The sequence below is a fragment of the Lepus europaeus genome, chromosome 15 (assembly GCF_033115175.1).
Source record: "Lepus europaeus isolate LE1 chromosome 15, mLepTim1.pri, whole genome shotgun sequence".
In the NCBI taxonomy this organism is placed as follows: Eukaryota; Metazoa; Chordata; class Mammalia; order Lagomorpha; family Leporidae; genus Lepus; species Lepus europaeus.
The window spans coordinates 26,000,661-26,023,548 of record NC_084841.1 but is presented as its reverse complement, the minus strand read 5'-3'; the positions used below and the strand labels follow the sequence as shown (position 1 = coordinate 26,023,548).

At 44.1% G+C, this 22,888-nt stretch overlaps 1 protein-coding gene across 3 annotated transcripts in view; it reads right to left on the bottom strand.

Moving 5' to 3' along the window:
• The window catches only part of NPR3 (natriuretic peptide receptor 3), an 85,702-nt gene that overhangs the window by 51,435 nt on the left and 11,379 nt on the right, over window positions 1-22,888 (bottom strand). For all 3 annotated transcript variants that reach the window (XM_062212313.1, XM_062212312.1, XM_062212310.1), the window contains exons 2-3: window positions 19,547-19,669; window positions 8,698-8,864 (exon numbers count right to left, since the gene is read on the bottom strand). In XM_062212313.1, coding sequence (XP_062068297.1) covers window positions 8,698-8,864; window positions 19,547-19,661 — 282 coding nt within the window. In that variant the 5' untranslated portion in view covers window positions 19,662-19,669. The remainder of the gene's footprint in view (window positions 1-8,697; window positions 8,865-19,546; window positions 19,670-22,888) is intronic.

Below are 22,888 nucleotides of genomic sequence, written 5' to 3'. Positions count from 1 at the left end.
GTGGAAGAGTAAAGAGAAACTGATATCTCAAAAGTGTGGATTTGGGCAGGTGGGGGCAGGGAAAGGAAGGAAATACTCCAGCCTGCTCTGCCTGCCAGGCTCCCTCGTAGAGCCTGAGACACTTAATCTTCAGGTCATGGGTTCACCACCTTATTGGGCACATTGTTGTTAAAAGGATCAGACTGATGTAGTGGAAAATTAAAGTCACTGACCCAAGAGTTAAGGGATGCAACTAATCCTGGCTTGGCCACCACACAGCACATTCTAAAACCAAATGCCAGTGCTCTGGAATTGGAATCACTTGTGTGGCAGCAGCCAAGCACCTCCATTAAGACACCCTTGAGTGAGAGCCCCCGCACATGTGGGCAACCTAATAAAAACCACCCGAGAAGGCCAGGCAGGCACTTGGCAAAACACATCTAAGCCCCACTGACACTTTCAGGCGGCTCCGGTGGGGCTCTGCTCCACATTTCTGATGACCCCCAAATGGTCCTCAGAAACCCCACTGTGAAACCCCATTGCTACCCTCCAACACCATCTCCACAGTGTAAGTTACCGAACACCTGGCTTGATGCATTAAGGGCTAAACACAGGAGTTCATTACCAGCCAATGTTATACTGACCAGAATATGCTGGTTGTATTTGGAAAGGCCATCCCACCTTGTTGAGCCTCAGTTTCTACCACTTTGCAGTAAGGGGGTTGGACTCTATGCCTCTCTAATTCAACACTATCAAAACTAACACAAGTTGAGTATCCCTTACCTGAAATTCTTGAGACCAGAATTGTTTTGGATTTCCAATTTTTTTTCAGATCCTAGAATATGTGCATGTACATAATGAAATATTTGGGGGATGACATCCACAACTAAACACAAAATAAATTTATGCTTCTTATACACACAGCCTGAAGTTAATTTTATACATATTTTAGTGCACCTCTATGTTGAATGCAATGCATCACATGACAGTGCTCAAAAACTTTTGCATTTTGAATTTTCAGACTAGGAATGCTCACTCTATAATAGTAAGAATAGTTACTTTTGGAATCAGTGCTGTGGCATAGTGGGTAAAGCTGCCATCTGCAGTGCCAGCATTCCATATAGACTCCGGTTCGAGTCCTGGCTGCTCCACTTCCGATCCAGCTCTCTGCTATGGCCTGGGAAGGCAGTAGAAGATGGCCAAAATCCTTGGGCCTCTGCACCCACATGGGAGACCTGGAAGAAGCTCCTGGCTCCTGACTTCAGATCAGCATAGCTCCAGCCGTTGCAGCCATTTGGGGAGTGAACCAACGGATGGAAGACCTCCCTCTCTCTCTTTCTCTCTGCCTCTCTGTAACTCTGCCTTTCAAATAAATAAATAAATCTTTTTAAAAAATGAATAGTTACTTTTGATGGAGGCTTCCTATGTGCCAAGCATATCGTAAGGGGATGCAAGAGTGGGCACAGATGTGGTTTCTGCTCTGAGTTTGCAGTCAGGTGGAAGAGACCAAAGTTAATTAGAAGATCTCACACACAGGTATATAATTACAACCAGAGAGACATGCTCTGACCAAACTAAGCAGGGCTGAGAGATGGTCTGAGGGTGGCAAGAAATTCCGCCCGGAGAGAGCAGTGTTTGAGTTAAGATTGAAAGGGATAACTAGGAGCACTGTGAGCATCAGATATGCAGGAGTACCGCACACACTGACCCAGAGTAAAGGAAAAGAAAGTAAGAGAAGATGGCTACCATCATTGAATGCTTACTAAGTGCCTGGCATTGTGTTAGACACTATTTATATATAATTCTTGAGTTCTTTCAACAGCATTTTCAGTTAAAAAAAAAAAAAGTCATCTCCGTTTTACAGTCCATAAAGTAAGGCACACAGTTTCAGAAATGTGACCCAAATAACAAGAGTAAAAGGCAGAGCCAGTTCTATGAAATCTCAAGCTTATATATTTAACTAGTGGGCAATACTGTCTCCAGTGGTAGCCATTGAACCTCATTTTCAAATATAATGTGTCCGGGGCCAGCGCTATGGTGCAGCAGGTTAAAGCCCTGGCCTGAAGTGCTGGCATCCCATATGGGTGCCGGTTCTAGTCCCGGCTGCTCCACTTCCGATCCAGCTCTCTGCTATGGCCTGGGATAGAAGATGGCCCAAGTCCTTGGGTCCCTGTACCCACATGGGAGACCCAGAAGAAGCTCCTGGCTTCTGGCTTTAGATTGGCACAGCTCCAGCCATTGCAGCCATCTGGGAAGTGAACCAGCAGATAGAAGACCTCTCTCTCTCTGTCTCTACATCTCTCTGTAACTCTGTCTTTCAAATAAATAAAATAAATCTTAAAAAAAAAAAATATAATGTGTCCAAATGGAGTAAGTTTCTACCAGCTTACTTCTAAGATAAACATATCTTTTAAAGTATTATCATATTAACAATAGGAATGGAAGAGATACAGTCATAAGGTACATATAGTAACAACCAGACCATTACAGCACAGGAACACTCACAGCCCCAGGGACAGTACCACTCTGGGCAATCCCATTCTCTATCACACCACACAGAAGCACAACTCAACCACCTGCCACGAGAGTGCACTTTTGACCCAGAGATTCACAGGCTGTCCATAGCCGTTGAGAGGGCCCAGCCTGAAAAGTATCACTACGTGAACAGATAAAGATTCAATCATAACTATGTTTCCCAAAATATGAGCTGGGAAATACAGAATCTCAAAGTCTGGATATGGAGACAATTAAGAGTTATTCTGGGAGTATAAGGGTGGTTAAAATTAGAAAAATTTAGTAATGCAAACCACCACATTCGGACTTTATAACAGAATAGAGATCATCTGATTATCACGATAGATGAAACAAGATATCTGATAAAACTCAAACACCCAAATCTGCACAGGTGATAAAACTGCATAGAATCTACACACACACGCATGCAGGAGCATGAATAAAACTGGGGAAATCTAAGCACAGTCAGTTCATTGTATCAGTGTCAATACCTTAGTTGTGTTCTTACATATAACTTCCCAATTGTGTATACCTGGAGGAAACCAGGCAATTATGCAAGAGATTCCTTTGTACTACATCTGAAAAACACATGCAAATCTGCAGCTGCCACAATAAAAATGTCAGTAACAAAAGAGAGAGCAAGCAATAGGCAGAGAAAGAGGTTTTACAGAAACCAAACTGCATAAAAGCATCAAAATTTTTAATTTAAAAATGTAAAATACGAACTATACTAGAAACATCATTTTCAGTCCATTCTTCCAATATCTCAGGATAGTCTGTAAAATTTTCAAAGTTTCAATTTTTGCATTTTGAGGTCATAACCTTTTCAAGGATTCTGATAGTGTGCCAATGTGATGAATGTGATACTAACATATATGAAACAGAAGCAGGGACATCACATAATTTATAATGCCTAAAATAGAAAGCTATGTTCAAAGCCTTTCCTTAACCTACTTTATATGATCCTTGATCCTTGTTGTGCTATTTTTGTTTCAGTTATCCTAGCAAAAGGTGTCATTTTGCAAAAAAAGGGGGGGGAGTTTTTCAACAAAGAATAAATTTCAGTACTTTGGTAAAGACTCCACCAAAACCCCATAGCAAACATTCTGCTTAAGTCATGACATGAACAGATATGAAATCTGTTATACGATCTTCATTTTAAAGTGACAACACTACTTTTCATTGCTTATGTTCAGTATTGTGTTAGGATCCTACTCAGTGCTATTAACAGTTTTAATTTAGTTCATGACACTTAGTTTTAATTCAATATACAGCTGGCCTCCCATATCCATGGGCTCCATATCCACAGATCCAACCAACTTCCAATAGAATATAATATCCAGGGGAAAAAAATGTGTCTGCACTGAACACATGCAGACTTCTTCTTGACATTGTTCCCTAGACAATGCATCATCACAGCTGTTTACATGGCACTGACGTTGCTTCAAATAGGAGCAATCTGGAGGTGATTTGAAGTACGCAAGATGATGTGCTCATGGCATATGCAAATACTACACCATTATACATAAAGGCCTTAAGCACCCTTGGATTTCAGCATCCTCAGGGAGTCCTAGATCAAATCCCCCTCCAGATATAAGGAATAACTGTGCTTAATTGCATACTTACATTGAATTAATAATTATATGTAATTAAACTGAAGTACACTTTTAATTGGGCATACTTAAAAATAGAATTAAAATTAAAGAAGCAAAGCTATCACTATTCACCGATCATGTGACTTCTTAGAGAAAGCATGGTAAACTTTAGGACTAAGAAGAGAACCCACCAAAATCTGCTGGATGTGAGTTGCATGTCAGAAGTTTCAGATGCCACTATAACTAGTACTCCAACAGTATTTTTTCACTTTGTGTTGCTATGTGGGGGCAAACTGTTGAAATCTTTACTTAATATATACTAAACTGATCTTCTGTATATAAAGAGAATTGAAAATGAATCTTGATGTGAATGGAAGGGGAGAGGGTGAGGGAAAGGGGAGGGTTGAGGGTGGGAGGAAAGTTGGGGGGGGAGCATTGTAATCCATAAGCTGTACTTTGGAAATTTATATTCATTAAATAAAAGTTTTTTTAAAAAAGTTTCAGATGCCCTGGCAGCACAATGCACTGAAGTTCTAAGTAGGCAAATGAGACAACCCTTTAGGAAATAAGAGAAGCACAGGACCTCAGGAAAACCTGCATCCCAGAGGAAGCCCACAGGCGCTTGTGAAGCATCCCCCACTGCATGAGATCCAGGCCAAGCGTCCACGAGGCTGAGCCACACCAGCTCCTGGCTCTTTGGCTCCCATGGCTTTCTCTTGCACAGTACTCATTGTGACCTCCTGTCCAAACTAACTCAATAAACATCACAGTGGCACTCAAAAGAGCCCAACTAAAACACACAGTGATAGGCATTTGGCCTAGTGGCGAAGATGCCAGTGAAGACACACACCCATGTCCATATTTGATGCCTGAGTTCCATATCCACCTTTGTCTCCTGACTCCAGCTTCCTGCTAATGATGACCCTAGGAAGCAGCAATGATGGCTCAAGTAACTGGGTTTCTGCCACTCAAGTGGGAGACCTCAATTGTGTTTCCAGATCCTGGCTTTGGCTTGGCCCAGCCCTGGTTCTTGCAGGCATTTGGAGAGTGAACCAATAGATGATAGTGCTCTCTCTCTCTCTCTCTCTCTCCTTCTCTCTTTCTCTGTCTCTCTCAAATAAATAAGAAGTTTAAAATAAATAAGTAAAATATCCATAAATATAAAAAATGGGCACATTTTCAGAAATAGAACAAGTTATTAAAATGAGTTCTAATTTCCACTTAAAGTTACATTTTTTACTTATTCCTATGTATTTATAAAGTCAGTTTAAACAATCTTACCATAAGAGAGCAGCAGTATTGCAAATAACCTACATGACTGCAAACAATCTCTAAAGTGTTGATACTTGGTTTCAAATATACTCCAGATCTTTATCATAGCCATCCCAGTAAGATTTTGCTTAGACTACTATTAAAATAGTATTTCATATTCTAGGGGCCGGCACTGTGGTATAGTGAGTAAAACTGTCTTCTGCAGTGCTGGCATCCCATATGAGCGCCAATTCGAGTCCAGCTGCTCCACTTCCTATCCCGCTCTCTGCTATGTCCTGGGAAAGCAGTGGAAGATGGCCCAAGTCCTTGGGCCCCTGCACCTTCATGGGAGACCTGGAAGAAGCTCCTGCCTCCTAGCTTCAGATGGGCCCAGCTCTAGCCATTGAGGCCATTTGGGGAGTGAACCAGAAGATGGAACACCTCTCTCTTTCTCTCTCTCTCTCTGCCCCTCTTGCTCTCTCTGTGTAACTCTGACTTTCAAATAAACAAATAAATCTTTAAAAAATAATAACAATATTTCATATTCTAAACACAGAATAACTGATGACCAACAAGAATTATCCACAGGTGTGTAAGGATGCCAACATTTGCACAATGAGTACTATTATTTAGACAACTTACACTGGAATAGTTGAACTTCAACAACCTCAAGGAGGAAGCCAGACAAAATGACACCATTGTTGAGTTTTGAAGCCATAAAATTAACGTGGGCCTAAAAAAACAAGCTATTATACAGTGGCATTTGGCGTACGCAGAAGATTCTGGAGGCTGCACTATTGGCACAGGCCGCTTCAGCAGCACTGCCAAGGGAAGCTTGACTTTCGTGTTCTCTCCTCTTTCTGAGGCAAAGGATTCGAATGGCGGCAACACCAACACAGGTTTCCTTAAACCTGGGCTCTGTGGCAGAAGCCCTTCCTCTTCTGTCTTTCAGAATACGCTGCCCAGAGTGTGAACCACTAGTCACGTGGTTGCTGTGCATGTGCTCAAGAGCTTAGCACACTATAAAAGTGTAAAATATACACTGGATTTCAAAGACATCATGCAAGAAAAAGAATATAACATCTCATTAACAATTTTTACTTTCATTACATATTAAAATGATGTTTGAATTTTTTATTTTAAATAAAATATTTGAATTAATTTCACTTGTCTTTTTCACTTTTTAAAATCTGTCTACCAGAAATTCTTAAATGATATGTGTGGCTCACATTTTTATACTTATTGGACAGCATTGGGTCAGAAGACATTTAGAGTGATGTGCATATAATTTTTTTAAATTTTATTTATTTGTTTGAGAGACAGAGGGACAGACAGAAAGTTCCCATCCAGCACTGGGCCCAGGCCAGAGCCAGGAGCTGGAAACACAATCCCCGTCTTCCAAAAGGGTAGCAGGATCCCAATTACTGGAGCTGCCACCGCTGTTTCCCAGGGTCTGTGTTGCCAGAAAGCTGGAGCTAGGGGCGAGGGCTGGGGATTGAACCCAGGCACTTTGATTTAAGATATGCCATCTTAACAGCTAAGCCAAACATCCCTCTCTGTGTGCTTAGATAGATAGATATAGATGATATAGATATAGATATAGATATAGATATAGATGATATAGATATAGGTATAGGTATAGGTATAGGTATAGGTATAGGTATAGGTATAGGTATAGGTATAGATAGATGGTATCTTCAAAAAGGCCACAGAAAAAAGTATGCATGAATTTTCTTTTGCACCAAAATAGACTTATCTTTTAATTCCATTTTTCCACAAAACTTTTGAAGCCTCCTCATACATATGATACTTAAAACATGAATAAGTATTTATCTAAGACACTTGTCATGTCATTTGACAGCAAATTCCTATAATGACAGGAACAATCTTATAACAAAACAAAAGAGGTACCATTTACTGAGTTCCAACTTTCTGACAGGGTTAGAGCTTAATGCTTTAGATAAAATTATCTGCAGTCCTTCCAACAGAGAGAAGCAATTTGGATCAGAGAGACTGAGTCATCTGTCCAAGATCACAGCGCTCTGAGTGCGAGGTTGTCCAAGGTCAATACCAATACTCCATGGTACTTCAGATATGGGGAGAGAGCCCATCTGGAAATGACCGTATCTTACGAACTTGGTCTTTATCCTGCTGGGGCAGGGACTATTTAACCCACTCATCTAACATTAAGGAGGTGTCCCTTTTCTGTTTTGGGAAACTTGGAACCGTTTTTGAAAACCAGCACCCCCACACAGTTGACCCAAAGGGCCCAGGGCTCATTCTGGTCTGAGCAGGGATTTTCAGGAGTGGCATGGAGGCATGGAGGACACACGTGTGCCACAAGCAGCAGGAACAATGGCACTAAGAGATGGCCATCTGTCTGCAGTGCCAGTCTTAGATGATTCCTCTGCTTCATCTTTAGCCTGGACCAGGCTTCTGACTCCAGTGTACGCTCAGAAAATCAGTCACCTCGGTGCAGATGGAGCGGGGGCCCTGGGAAACCTGAGCAGGAAGCAGCTTGTAGCAGACAGGGACAGTGACAAGACAGCGTGCAAGACAGAAAAGCAGACTAGCCACAAAGCTGAGGGACTGGCACAAGAAACAGCCTTCTAAACAGCTTCTGCCACCAAGCTTGGGAAAAATGAGGCATGCAAAACTTGGGGTGCTCTTTCAACCACCTTTCTCCCCCAGCACCCTCCTAGCCGGCAAGGTGATGGAAGCCTACAGACATTCTGCTCAGTGGTACAAAAGGCCCCCTGCAGTGCTGAAACAGTGAAACTGAAGGGTGGAGATGACCAGGGGATGGCAAGGGAGGGAGGAGAAAAACCAACCAGAAAAAAAGTGCACAGATGGGACAGCACTGTGGGGTAGCGGGAAAAGCCGCTGCCTGCAGTGCCAGCATCCCATATGGGCGCCGGTTCAAGACCCGGCTGCTCCACTTCTCATCCAGCTCTCTACTATGGCCTGGGAAAGCAGTGGAGGATGGCCCAAGTGCTTGGGCCCCTGCACCAGCGTGGGAGACCCGGAGGAAGCTCCAGGCTCCTGGCTTTGGATTGGTGCAGCTCTGGCCATTATGGCCAATTGGGGAATGAACCAGCAGATGGAGACCGACCTCTCTCTCTCTCTCTCTCTCTCTCTTTCTGCCTCTCCTTCTCTCTGTGTGTAACTCTGACTTTCAAATAAATAAGTAAATCTTTTGAAAAAAAAAAAAATAAAAGCACATAGAGAAGGCTACAGTGACATTCTGACCTGAACCTGGGAGTTTTGAATGGTTCAGCATGGAACACTGCCACCTCGGCTTTAATTATGAGATGGTTTTCAGGGTGCTGAAAGGCGAGGCGCATAATCAAGCACTTACGTAATCCTCCTCATTGAGTCCTTGCTTCTCAACAGAACTTTTCACCTCCAGAGAGAACTTCTCGAACTCGGGTTTCACTGTCCTCAGTAGAGTGACTGTCTGGAGGCACGAGTATGCCTGCTTGGCTTCAGAGTCATAGTCATCTCCTCTCTTCCACGAGCCATCTCCTGCAGGAGCAATGAAAATGTTTATCATTCCAAGCCGGTCACCAGAAAGAAGCCATTCTCCCCTCCCAACTGCACTGTGTCCCTGCGTGTCACTTTTGGCAGCCAGGGCAAGGGGTATTGTCATAGTTCTGCACTTCAGTATAAAGTGACAATGTCAGATCGTTAAAGGAGAAGGCCCTTTGACACATGTTCCTTTGAAATGTGAGAGAGAAAGAAAAGCTCTGTTGATGTAATTGCCTTAAAATAGCCTCGCAAGGACGTTCAGCCCCCCAGAATTGCAGCACTGCAGGAGTAAGAAGCAAGTTGGTTGTCCTTTTCCATTCACACTGTTCTTTAATACCTGCACCAGCTCGAGAGGGAAGCGAGTTATTAGCGGGGCATTATAAACCTGATGCTCTGTGGGTGTACCACGTCGGGGTACAGCTATGCAGCACAATGGATATGTGTAAGTATCCTGAAGTTGGCACTGTGGAAAGAACAGGTTTGAGATCATTCATACTGTTTGCATCTCTTTGAGGTGAAAAGTAGCTTAGGTGAACTTAAGGACTTGTATCTCAAGTACTGGCAAGCTCATAAAAAAATTTTACAGGGTAATATTCATCAGTGCATCAATATTAATAAAATAATAATTGTTAACATGTATCGAGTGCATACATAATATAATAACAATAGCTCTTTTATGGAATACTTCATGTGTATTTAATTCTCACAAGACCTCATGATGTGGATACTGCTGTCCTGTCTTTTTAACAGGTAGGGAAACTCAGACATTTAGAAGGTGGGTAACCTACTGCTCCCCTTCACAATAGCAAAGGCAAGTTACACAGCTAAGAATCATTACTCTTCTCTTTATTATTTCATCTTGGAAAAAAAAATAACGTAGTTACAGGGCCCAAAAGACAAGGTGGACCTCCAACTTCTCACAATAAGCTGTTTTTTCTGGGAATTGTTATTAAGATTCCTGTAGATCTGAAAAATACAACAACAAATTCAATCTGCTGGAGCCCAGCACCGAGGCCATTTGCTCACCCAAGCTCCCAGCCCATGGCAGATGCCTCGGGCCCAGCAGCTACGCAGTGAAGATGTCTCTGAGGCAGGCAGCCAAGTCTCTGGCACTCTCTCGTCGCTTCTAGAAGTTTGGTAGAAATCTGGTGGCTTTAGAACTTACCAAGGCTTGACTCAGACACACAGGTATGAACTATGGACTACAGGCAAGATTGTGAGATGGTGGGCCTTTTCAACGACCCAGTCTCCAGCGCCTACGATCATGGCGGGGAGGCCCTACAGCCTGCTGTGGGGAACAGGCCGCGGGATTTCAAGGAAACAATGAAGAACAGTGAGAGGAGGGACAGGTTTCATGTGAGGAGGAGGCATTACCCCCGCCCTGACTGTGAAGAGGCTTCTAACGGAGCAGAAGAGGTGGGAAGGCACGCTTGGCAGAGCCAGCAGCACGGGCAAAGGCGCAAGGTGTACGACATCCAGCAGGCAGCTGGGAGCCACAGTCTGGTGCGCACGAAAAGGCAGAGACAAACAACGTGTCTGTGGAGGCAGCTGTATCCTCATAACCCCAATAGCAGCCCTTTATTAATTGCTTACTATGTGCCAGGGAGCTGTGAAAAGATAAATAAGACAGCGCTGAGGACAGAATTCATTAAGGACTAGGTCCAGAATCAATAAGCACAAGATTAAATTTCAAGCCACCAAACAAAACCTGACAAAGTCCTCCTCCTCCCAAACCCTATGGAGGCCACAGCATGGGCAGAGCCACACCTGCACGCAGGGAGCCCATGCCTGGGGCCTCACTGCCAACAGGCAAGGCAGATGGGACCGGGTGCCCCGTCCCCAAGACACAGACAATGGCACGTTTGTCCAGGGGATGAATCCATCGGCCGAGAAGACCCCAGATTCTAAGAATGCCCAGAACATTTTCATCCCATTCAGAAACCCATTTCCTATAGACACGCAATCAGTATTCACTGATTCACTCACAACTGACTCGAGCATCAAGACTCAGCAGAGGTAACGTTTTGCAGGCAGAGAGAGCCAGAGCTTCAACACTGGGGACGTGTTCTCTCCAGTGGCAAGGAAGAGCAATACTTAACCCCCTCCAGTTTTACATCATGCAACTAGAAAGTACTTCAAGAATTGCAAACAGCACCCATCTCTGCTACTGGAAGAAGGAAAATTCACTTCAGTAAATCTGTATGCCACAGTCTAAAGGTAATCATGTCGGGCTTTTGTTTTTTATTTAAAATAGTAGGAAACCATAGTGCTTCATCAATTTAAGCCAAGCTAAATAGCAATAGTGCAACTTCCAGCTTTTGTGGGCATTTCTGATTGTGATGTGCTGGTAATATCTTTCCTAGTGCTTACCAGCACTAGGAAATAGCAGAGGTCGGCTTGGCATGACGGCCCATCAGTGGGGACAAATTTAACTCCATAGACAACTGGGTGCCTCTGGAGATTTATAAGCGGAACAGAAGAGTGACATGAAGAGAATTATGCCTTGGGAAATAGCAGCGGATTAGAGTGGGGAGACACTGAGCATTCACAGCCACGGTCATCCAGGCAAGAGGTTATGAGAGGTTATACAGGGGAAGTCACACACGTCTAAAATGGTTCTCTGCACGGTTAAAATTAGGAGCAAGTTTTCTTTTCTTTATTTTTCTTTTTTGGCATTTTCCTGAATATAGAAAATGTTCAATAATAAATACTACTTCTATAATCATAGAAAGAGGTGGAGCCTTTGAAAATGAAAGACTCTGTGCGAGAGGAATCTCAAGACTCTGCAGCAGTGAGGGAGTGAGGATCAACAGAGAGGGAGGCACAGGCCGGGTGATGCCAAGGAGCAAAGGAAGTCATGACGGTCACTCGGAGAGCCTGCAAAGCCAGGAGGAAGAGGAGGAGTCAGGTGAGCATGGAGTTGATGATTTCAGTGGGGACCACACTACTCCTGAGGTGACCCCAGAATGCCCAAGTGAGTGCCAGGCTGGGGTTGGAACAGTGGCCAGAAAGAGGAGAGAGGGCGAGAGAGAGCACTCCACACAGCTCATCGTTACTGCCCAGGGGGCTGCCTGCACTGGACGGGACAGTGCAGAAGAGAAGGGAGAGAAGCCGGGCATAGATACCTCGAGGAGGCTATTTTTAGCAGGCAGGAGGGGTAGGAGGAGACAGAGAGGAGCTCACAGAGAACCGGAAGAATGCTGTGCCACCAGAGATAAAGGCAGAGGGTTTCCAGAAAGAGGTAGAGGAAAATCATCCTGGATGCTCTAAGCCACACCATCTCACACGGTAGCCATGGGCCACATGGGTGACGACTGACGTTCAAATGAACTAAAATTAAAAACTCGATGCCTCGGATGCACTTGCCACACTTCAAGTGCTCAGCACACACTCGTAGCTACAGACAACTGTGATGGGCAGCACAGAAGAGAAGGCAGCCAGCCTCACAGAAAGTTCCACTGGTTAGGGCTGCTTCAAAGGCACCACTCCAGGTGAGGCTATTGGATTTGGTAATGATATGGTCCAGGTGACCTTGACGAAAGCACCTTCAGAAGAACGGGCAGTGTTGGCCGGCGCCGCAGCTCAATAGGCTAATCCTCCGCCTTGCGGCGCCGGCACACCGGGTTCTAGTTCCAGTCGGGGCACCGGATTCTGTCCCGGTTGCCCCTCTTCCAGGCCAGCTCTCTGCTGTGGCCCGGGAGTGCAGTGGAGGATGGCCCAAGTGCTTGGACCCTGCACCCACATGGGAGACCAGGAGAAGCACCTGGCTCCTGGCTTCAGATCAGCGCAGTGCGCTGGCTGCAGCACGCTAGCTGTGGTGGCCATTGGAGGGTGAACCAACGGCAAAGGAAGACCTTTCTCTCTGTCTCTCTCTCTCTCACTATCCACTCTGCCTGTAAAAAAAAAAAAAAAAAAAGAACGGGCTGTGCTAATGTCATATTCTTACCAAGGTCCTGAGCAAGGATCAAGAAGAGGAGAAAGCATACCGCTGGGGAGAGAAGGGAGTGAGGGTGATTCTTGGCAGTTGTTTTGAGGATGAGGGAAAGCAGATGTGCTGTGCTCTGTCTTGTCATGTGTTCAACATCATGGAGATCCAAGCCTGCACTGGGAGTGCCAAGGGTAGAGAAAGTCTATGCAAGAGAAATCACACTGCTCTGCACCAAGCTCTGTGGCCAGAAATCCCATGGCGGGAGAGCTGGCGCCAGTGAGAGGTGCCCATGCAGAGATAACTGTTACCCTTCTGTGGGTCCTAGCTCTTAGCAAAGCACCTAGCACATAGTAGGCCTTTGATCTACATGGCCCAGGCAAGTAAGTGAGACATCGCAGAATCTGCCCAAGAGATGAATGCCTGGCATTCACGGGGCACCGAGGAGCTTCAGGTCATGCAGCCAGTTATGTCAAGGAAAAGCACTGGCCTCATCTCACACTTTCCAAATGGCTCCGTGGTCCTCACTTGCCATGGCAAGTCAGGTCCCTTTCCACCCATCAGTAACAACAGCACCGCCTACTGGGTGATGCCATTGTGCACAGCTCAGCTCTTCTGATGGTAGCATTTCGTTCTCCAACTCACACAAACTAAAAGATTTAAGTCCAACTTACAGATTAAGAAAGTGAGGCTCAAGGAGATGCACATGCCTGAAATTATTTAGCTAGGAAGTAATAGAGGTTCAATGTTGTGGCATAGCAAGTTAAGACACAGCCTACAATGCTGGCATGCCATATGGATGCCAGTTCAAATCCCTGCTGCTCCTCTTCTGATCCAACTCACTGCTAATGCATCTGGGAAAGCAGTGGAAGATGGATCAAGTGCTTGAGCCCCTGTCACCCACATGGGAGACCCAGATCGAGTTCCAGGTTCTTGGCATCCACCTAGCCCAGCCCTGGCTCCTGTGGCCATTTGGGGAGTTCAACCAGCAGGTGGAAGATCTCTCTCTCTCTCTCTCTCTCTCTCTCTCTCTCTCTCTCTGCAACTCTGCCCTTCAACTAAATAAAAGAATAGAAGCAGGATTCTGACAACCATTTCAACAGAGTTGAAAGTATTCCAAGATTTAAAACTGCCTGTGCAGGGTAGGCACAAGGTGTAACAGTTCAAGCACCACTTGGGACACCCATATTCCATCTCTGAGAGTCTGGGTTCAAGTCTCAGCTTTGCTTGTGATTCCAGCTTCATGCTGGTAGGCACTCTGGGAGGCAGAAGATAATAGCTCCTGTACTTGAATCCCTGCCACCCACGTGTGAAACTTGGATTGAGCTCCTGGCTCCTGGCTTCAGCCTGGCCTGGTCCCGGCTGTTGCAGGCATTTAGAGAGTGAGCCACTGGATAGAAGAAATCTCTGTCTCTCTCTCTTCTTTCTTGGTCTATGCATGTGTCAAAGAAAGCAAGTATAAGCCTTCTTAAAAAAAATACTGCACATGCAGTTGATAACAAAAAGAAAAAAAAACACACAAATACATTAAATAGCAGTGGAAAAAAATGTTAGAGAAGGAAACACCCAAATGCTGTTTGGCAACTGTGACAGTTGAAGAATTATGTAAGAATTCTTTTCCTTTTCCCTTTGTTCTAAATTGACTTCAATGTGTAAATACCTCTTCTGTAGCAAAATAAGTCCAGTCCCTCCGCAGTGAATTTTCTACTCTTAGGCAAGTAATTCAATATGTGTACATCACCAGTCTTCACTGTGCTTCTGCCCTCACTTTGTCTAGTACCCTCTGAGTTCTCAGGAAGGCCAGAAAGCTCTATAATCATCTTAGTAATCCCATCCAGGTTCACTCCAACAACTTCCCACCCAACTTACATTCTAAGAGGATAATGCAATGGACAAAAATGTCACCAATAGGTGCTATTAAAAACTCTACCAGGAAGTGTATATCATCCTCTCTCTAGATTTTTTTTAAACTTGCCTTTTAAGTCTTATTCTCAATCACTTGAGTCTCCCATAATGTATTACCCACTGAACTCTTATAATCATATACTTTGGGCAACTCTGAGAATTCTTTTGAGAGCTCACCAAGGCCAAACAATCCTGTAATCAGTAAAAATGGACACATCATCAGTAGTTTTAAAAATGATATCAAGCAAGTGTCAGTTAAAATAGAGGTCTTTGTCTATACCAGACATAGGACGTAATGTGATGAAGCAGAGGGAGAGGTGGGCATTGAAGAAATTCTGATGAACACAGCTCTGATTATAAGGATATAAAATCTCCAAAAAAAGGCTCTTTCCTAATGATGTACACCAGAAACTTGGTCTAGGTCACTCTGCACACCACATGATTCCACTCAGAGAAGGGGGGAGCCTCAGGCTCGCTGGAAGGCAAGAACGGATGCCTCCCGACATCCATTCTCCCGTCTTCCTCAGTGACAGATTCCTAAGCTGATTTAGGACATCAGTGAGTCCAACCAAAAGCATGTGCTTCCTGACCACCCTAGCAACTAAGAGTAGCCAAAGACAGGAAAGCAGAAGTTAATGAGTGAGGCTGCCAGAGGAGCCCTTCCAAGAGAACCAAGACAACCAGGAGAGCCTCATTTTTGCCTACTGTCTTTCCTCTTGGCTTTGCCACAATGATTCCTGGGCCCTTGCAGCATCTGCAAGCCTGAGAATGGACATCATGCACTAAGGTTGAGGGAAGATGGAAACATAATGTGGACATCATTGAGCCACCATCCCTGACCAGACTTTCGACCTCCAGACTTCTCTCAGGCGAGAGAATAAAGCTCTACATTTATTTAGATCACTACAGTTGGGTATCTTGGTTGTGCACATAAAGATGCAATTCCTAATGTATCTGGGCCTTTGGGATATATCATAAAAACTGGCTATCTTGGTAACAGAATGTATGGTCCTGAATCTATCAATAAAATATCCACTATCCTAAAACTACCACCACAGAAATAAATGTAAACTTTATTTATAATTTTAAATTATTACACATAATGGTCAGAGTAAATGAAGACTAACAGTAAGCATAGCTGACATTTATTAAACAGTTATTATGGGCCAAGAAGTTTGCTATGCATTTCACAGACACTCCCTCAATTATTACTCAGCCTGACCCCATTAGGTAAGGACAATTAACAGCATTAGGAGAAACTAAGGTTCTGGGAGGAGGGCAGGCTTGAGTTACTTTGCAGGGTTTTCACCCTTAGCTTTTATCATTGAGAGAAACCACGCAGCACAGCTCGGTCAGGAAGACTGACTCCACAGCCCAGGGTCTGAGCAACCACAGTGTAAAAGGGAGCAGAAAGGGCATCTAATCAGAAACACTCTGTGAGCTATGCAAGAGCACTCGGTATAACTGGCCAGCGAAACTTTCAAGCAGGAAAACTGAACTCATGGAAAAGTAAGTCTTAATAATTGTCCAGACTTCGCCAGCAGTAAGGACTTCTTTTGCACTGATACTGTGACCGAGATGGACACAACCTCACATCTGGAGTATTCTTGCCAAAACACATAAACTCAATCTTCCCATAGGAAAATATCAGCTAAATCTAAACTGAGAGACATTCTACAATATAACAGACTCCTCCGGAGTGTCAGGTCATAGGGTGGGCACTGAGGACAGCAGTTACCATACCACTTGAAACATCTGCTTCTTGCATCAGAGAATCTGGTTTGAGTCTCAGCTCCACTCACAATTCCAGCTTCCTGCTAACGTGCACTGCGGTGGCAGCAGGTGATGGCTCAAGTACTTGGGTCTCTGCGTATCATGTAGGAGACCCAGATTGAGCGCCAGGCTCCCAGATTTGGCCGCAGCCCAGTCTTAGGCATTATGGGCGTTTGAGGGATGGACCAGCAAATGGGAATTCTTCTCTCCACCTCTCAAATAACTTTTTAAATAAATTAAATTAAAAATAAATACATAAAATTCCTAAAACTAGACTCAACAAGAATGGCAATCATATATTTCCAAATAACTAAGAAAGAATTTCAAATTATCATCACAAACACATGTCAAGTTAATGAGGTAATGGATATGTCAATTTACTGTTCACTTTAAAATAGTTCATTTTATATCAATAAAATTTAAATTTTAACTAATAAATGTATGCATTAATTAACTTCAAAATTTTGCTTATGGATATGAACATAAAAAATTCAAACAAAATAATTTTAAAAGTTACTTGTAGATAATGAAGGATTATCAAAGATGTAAGAAAACAGATAATCTTAGAAGTGTAAATTGGTAAACATCTCCATAGGGCAAGTTGGCAATACCTAAAAAAATCTAAATGTGCACAAGCTCTGAGCCAGCAATTCTACTCTTAGAAATTTATCCTACAGTATCACATTGTTCTTAATAGCAAAGAGCTGGGAACATAAATATTGAAAACTAGGAGGCTGACTAAAGATGGCAAGTCAACAATATAAAATACTACCTAGCAGCTGGCGCCGTGGCTTAACAGGCTAATCCTCCACCTTGAGGCGCCGGCACACTGGGTTCTAGTCCCGGTTGGGGCGCCGGATTCTATCCCAGTTGCCCCTCTTCCAGGCCAGCTCTCTGCTATGGCCCGGGAGTGCAATGGAGGATGGCCCAAGTCCTTGGGCCCTGCACCCCATGGGAGACCAGGAGAAGCACCTGGCTCCTGGCTTCGGATCAGTGCGATGAGCCGGCCGCGGCAGCCATTGGAGGGTGAACCAACAGCAAAAAGGAAGACCTTTCTCTCTGTCTCTCTCTTTCACTGTCCACTCTGCCTGTCAAAAAAAATAAAAATACTACCTAGCTATGCCATAAATGGTATGATCATCTTATTAAAACTATTTCTGCAAAATGTATCTATTTCAAAAGCAGGATGTACATAGTTGTAAAAATTATCAATATACTTTTATGCAGAGCACAGTTATGGTACTTATTTTCTTCCCTTTGCTTTTCTATGTTTTCCAAATTTTCTGTAATATATCTCAGGGTACTTCAAAAGGTTCAGGGACAATGAAATTAGAAGGCAAGTTTGTTTTGGGTGCAAAAATTTTGAAGTCTATGCATTCTCACATTGGAATTAACTATGCAAACTGGAAAAGTAAGACAAGATTTATCTGTGCCTGAACTGAATCAAATATGTGCATGAGGACCAGGTGCCCAACACATGTGAATGCATGGACAGTTGCAACTGCCCTTCTGTAGCGTCACTCACAGGTGTCACCTCTGCATTCCATGTTTGTGGTTACCAACTTACAAAACTCACAACCAATGTTTCCATTTTCACCAGTCACTGCAACCAGCTCAATGAATTCAGTACTGTAGACAATAGTGTAACGGTGTTCTGATCTTGGGTCAAGAAGTGAGAGCACCACTCTGCTTACATGAAGGAAAGAGCAGCAAGCAGGGGAAAAAAATAAAAAGAGGGGGGTGTTTATCCTGCAGGCCTCAAATCTCCAGTTTTATCCACTACAGGAAATGGCGGCTACTTTTTGTTTCATCCACTTTTCTTTAACCCCATGAGAAGTGTGTTCTATTATCTGTATATACACAATGATCTACTGCTTAAGTAAGCCAGCATATCAGGGCAGGAAACCGGGGTGTATGTTTAAGGTTTAGATCCGGTCTCAGCTGGTCTGATTATCAAGAACTGGGAAGTGGAGCTCAGGATAAATATGCCGTTCGTGATAGGCGCACTGACAGTTCCCTGTAACTGCTCAGCTCTGAGCAGCTGCACGCAGAGCCCGACGTGACACTCTCTGTCCACTTCGGAGAAAGCCCGAGCTACAGTCAGAGGGGAAATGCTCTGGCCCTGTGATCTGCATGACCTCCTTAAACACCCTCCATCACAGAACCCTGGGAACTTCCCCAAAGCCATTGTAAGGAATCCAATGGTTCCAATCCTGTATCTTGCTGGCTCCTGAATTTCTACAGAGGAGAGGATTAAGGCACAGTAATCTGGAAAGAAAGGGGCCTGGAAGAAGTCGTTTTCAAATGCTTTTACCTCCATATGCAGTAATAACATTTTATCTTACACTGATATCCACAACCAGCAACATATATGCAAAATGCATAAATACATGCACACACACAATTATACACACAGTCCTGACACACCATGGTTTGATTCGTGATTTTTCAACTTTCCAATGGATTTGTTGGACCTAACTCTCTAGTAAGCCAAGGGGCAATTATGTTTAAAATAAACATTTGCATGAAACAACATGCAATGGATATTTCAAAATGTTCATGGAAAATGGAACCTAAAAATAAGACTTTTTGGTGCAAAACAAAATTTGAAATCTATGTAGTTTTTTTCCATAATACACATTTTCCAAGAACTTTAGAAGACCCTTCATGTGCTAAGTGAAGCACACATTGACATGTTCCATTATGTTAGCTTTACTCTGTTCCATTCCATTAAAAATTGGACCTAAATCTCACTAAAATAATCTCAACAGTCCATTATGATCATAGCCATTTGCAATTGGAAAAGCACTGGGAGGGGTCCTGGGGCCTAGATTTAAGATCACTTGGATCTATGCCCCCCTCCTCCAGCCGCATGCCTTGACATCACAGGCACATGGTGCCTCACTGAGGTCTCAGAGAAAGAAAAGCTTGAGAAATCACCAGAAATTGCAAGTGTTCAGAATCACAAATTTCCACAATCCTATTTTCCAGGGTCGCATAACTCAAGTTTCTGAATCCTCCTCAGAAACCCTCTCTGACATCTCAGCCGCAGGTGGCGATGCCCTGAGCAAGTTACCGTAGGAAGAGCTGTTGAAGAGCTCGATGTTGAAGAAGGCGTAGTCTCCACCCGTCATGCCGTGCCTGTGTGCCGCCAGCATGATGCTCCGGACTGTGTCGCCGCTCGCACACATGATCACCACTGCAGGAGGAACAGAGGACACATGTGAGATGCCTGCATGGTGACAATGGGACCAGGATGGGTGTCTCCCTGGTCCTGGGCTACATCCTCACAGGTGACACGTCCCAGGATCCCAACAGATGCTTGAAACCATGGACAGCAACAAAGCCTTATATGAACCATGATAAAGTTCAGTTTACAAATTAAACTCAGTAAGACAAGACCAACAACAATAATAAAATGGGATTCTTATAACAATGCATTGTCATAAAAGTGTCTGAAAACTTATGAATTTTTTCTTTCTGGAACGTTCCATGTAGTACTTTTGGACCATGATTGACTGTGAGTAACTGAAACCTTGGAAAATGAAATCACAGATATGCAGAACTAATTTAACAACCAAGGGAAAAATAGTAACTTTGCCAGGGAGAAACTGTGTAGACACCACCATAACTAAATGATGGGGACAAACATGACCAACCACGGGAATGAGATTTTCAGCCTCCCAGTGCAACTCAAGGAGGGCCAGAAACATAAACATGGCCAGCCTGCATCTTGTCTACAAACCCAACCTGGGGAAGGTCTGTACAATAGCTGACCTATGCTCTTTAAAATAATCAATTTCATGAAAAAAAAAAGATAGGCTGAGGAAAATTCCAGACTGAACATAATTTAAAGGAGCAAAACACTAAATACAACATGTGATATCGGACTAGGTTCAGAACCTTAAATATGTAAATAAATAAGTTTTATGATGAAGGCCATTACTGAGACAACTAATGAAATTTGACTAAGGTCTGCAAACTAGATAATAGAATGATTTGTGTTGGAATTCTTGCCTTTCATACCTACACTGTTGTTAGGAAAGTGACTGTCCTTGTTCTTAGGAAGCACTCACTTGAATGTTTAGAGGTGAGAAGTACCACCCTGCGGCAGGCGTGTGGCTCTCTGGGTTACGCCACCATCTGGGACACCTGAATTCCATACTGGAATGCGAGCTGGAGTCCTAGCTACTTCCTGCTTCTGATCCAGCTTCCTGTTAACATGCCTGGGAGATGGTAGGCCAAGAACCTGGGTTCCTGCTGTCCACATGGGAGACCCAGATGGGATTCCTGGCTCTGACTTCAGCCTGACCCAATCCCAACTGTTGCAGGCATTTGAGGAGTGAACGAGTGGGTGGAAAATTTCTCTCTCTCTCTTTCTCTCTTTCCCCTCCCCTTCTCCTTCTGTCACTCTAGCTTTCAGGTAAATAGGTTTTTTTTAAGCATAATCTTGTCTCAAATGGTTCATATTCTCAGTGTAAGTATGAGGATGCTTCAAAAAAATTTATGGAAAAATAGAATTAAAAGAGAAGTTTATTTTAGTGCAAAAAAATTAATCTATGTGCAGTTCTTTCATAAGTGTTTTCCCTGAACTTTTTGAAGACCGGGTATACATGCATATCTATGTATATTTATAGACAGATAGGGGAGGGAGGAGGAAGGAAAAGGACAGGGAGAGACATGGAATGCAAAAGCAAATGCAGCGAAATATTTGCAACTGGTGAAAATCTGGGAATGGAGGCTGTACAGAGATTCTTTAAATTTTCTTACATTATTTTCAATAGTGTAAAATGAATTCAAAATATTTTTAATTCATCAAATAAATCAGTAGAGTAGACCAATGTAACACAGTGAAGGCAGCCACCTGCTCTTTCTACTTAATAGCAAATAACATTTTCCTGGAAAAGCAAACTCAGAATTTTAGAGAGAATATTCCTCTGGCAAATAGAGGACCGGTGAATACAACAGGATTTGTGCTGCCTGCATGTTACAACAGCATTCTCAGGTTGTCTCCACACACACAGGAAATCGTTACCAAGACCCCTGGTCCCTCCCCCACGTTCCCTCAGTTCACATCCACACCATCGGATTTGAGGGCTCTAAGCAGTTCCAGAAGATCGTGGCCTGACCTGTAAGAGCCACACGGGCTGCAGTGAAGTGGGGACCTGACCGTTACCCAGTGACTCTGTCACAGCAGGTGGCCCCAGGCCCCACCACCAGACCGTGCTGTGCTGCACACACACACCATGTGGAGGCAAGGCTCACGGAGATCTGGGTGCTCTAACTGCATTATCATGATGGATGCCAGCCCTCTGAGACATGTATGTTCTTTGTAAAAGCATGGACACTGAAAGACGTAAAACGAGCTTCAGGCCATGCTAAAGTGGCCTTGGCAACCTGTGTGGAGGGCTCCACTCTGGTTGATCTTCAGCTTACTGCACATGTAAACTCAGTGTTAGATCACGACTCTGACGTTTCTCACTACAAAAGGGCTCGGTGTACAGGGTACAAGCCCTAGAGGACCAGCTTTTAAAACAACGTGAAACTCCCCAAGGCTGTAACCACGGGCGAAGGTGTCCTTTGTGCCTAGACATACAGGTATATATTTGGGATAGATAATCAATTGAAGATGCCTCAGTAACGAAGCTTTCAAAGAAACTCCTAATTACCATGATCTTAACTGGTGTTTTAGTTCTGATTTGATCCCAGCACCTTCGGTAAAAAAAAGAAAAGCCAAGGTATCCCTCAAAGCAGCCAACAAGGAGCTGTGGCTGGACCAATTTGAAAAGTATGGACCCGGGGCCGGCGCTGTGGCGCAACAGGTTAACACCCTGGCCTGCAGTGCCGGCATCCCATATGGGTGCCAGTTCAAGACCCGGCTGCTCCACTTCTGATCCAGCTCTCTGCTATGGTCTGGGAAAGCAGTAGAAGATGGCCCAAGCCTTGGGTCCCTGCACCCATGTGGGAGACCCAGAAGAAGCTCCTGGCTCCTGGCTTTGGATTGTCACAGCTCCAGTTGTTGCAGCCATCTGGGGAGTGAACCATCGGATGGAAGATCTCTCTGTCTCTCTGTCTCTGTCTCTGTCTCTCTCTCTCTCTCTGCCTCTACTCTCTCTGTGTAACTCTTTCAAATAAATAAATATATCTTAAAAAAAAAAAAAAGGCAAAGTATGGTCCCAAGGCCAGTGCTGTGGCACAGTAGGTTAAAGCCCAAGCCTACAGCACCAGCATCCCATATAGGTGCCAGTTCAAGTCCCAGCTGCTCCACTTCTGATCCAGCTCCCTGTTAATGCTCCTGGGAAAGCAGCAGAAGATGTCCCAAGTGCTTGGGCCGCTGCACCCACGTGGGAGATCCGGAAAAACCTCTTGGCTCCTGACTTCAGATCAGCTCAGCTCTGGTCATTGTGGCCATTTGGGG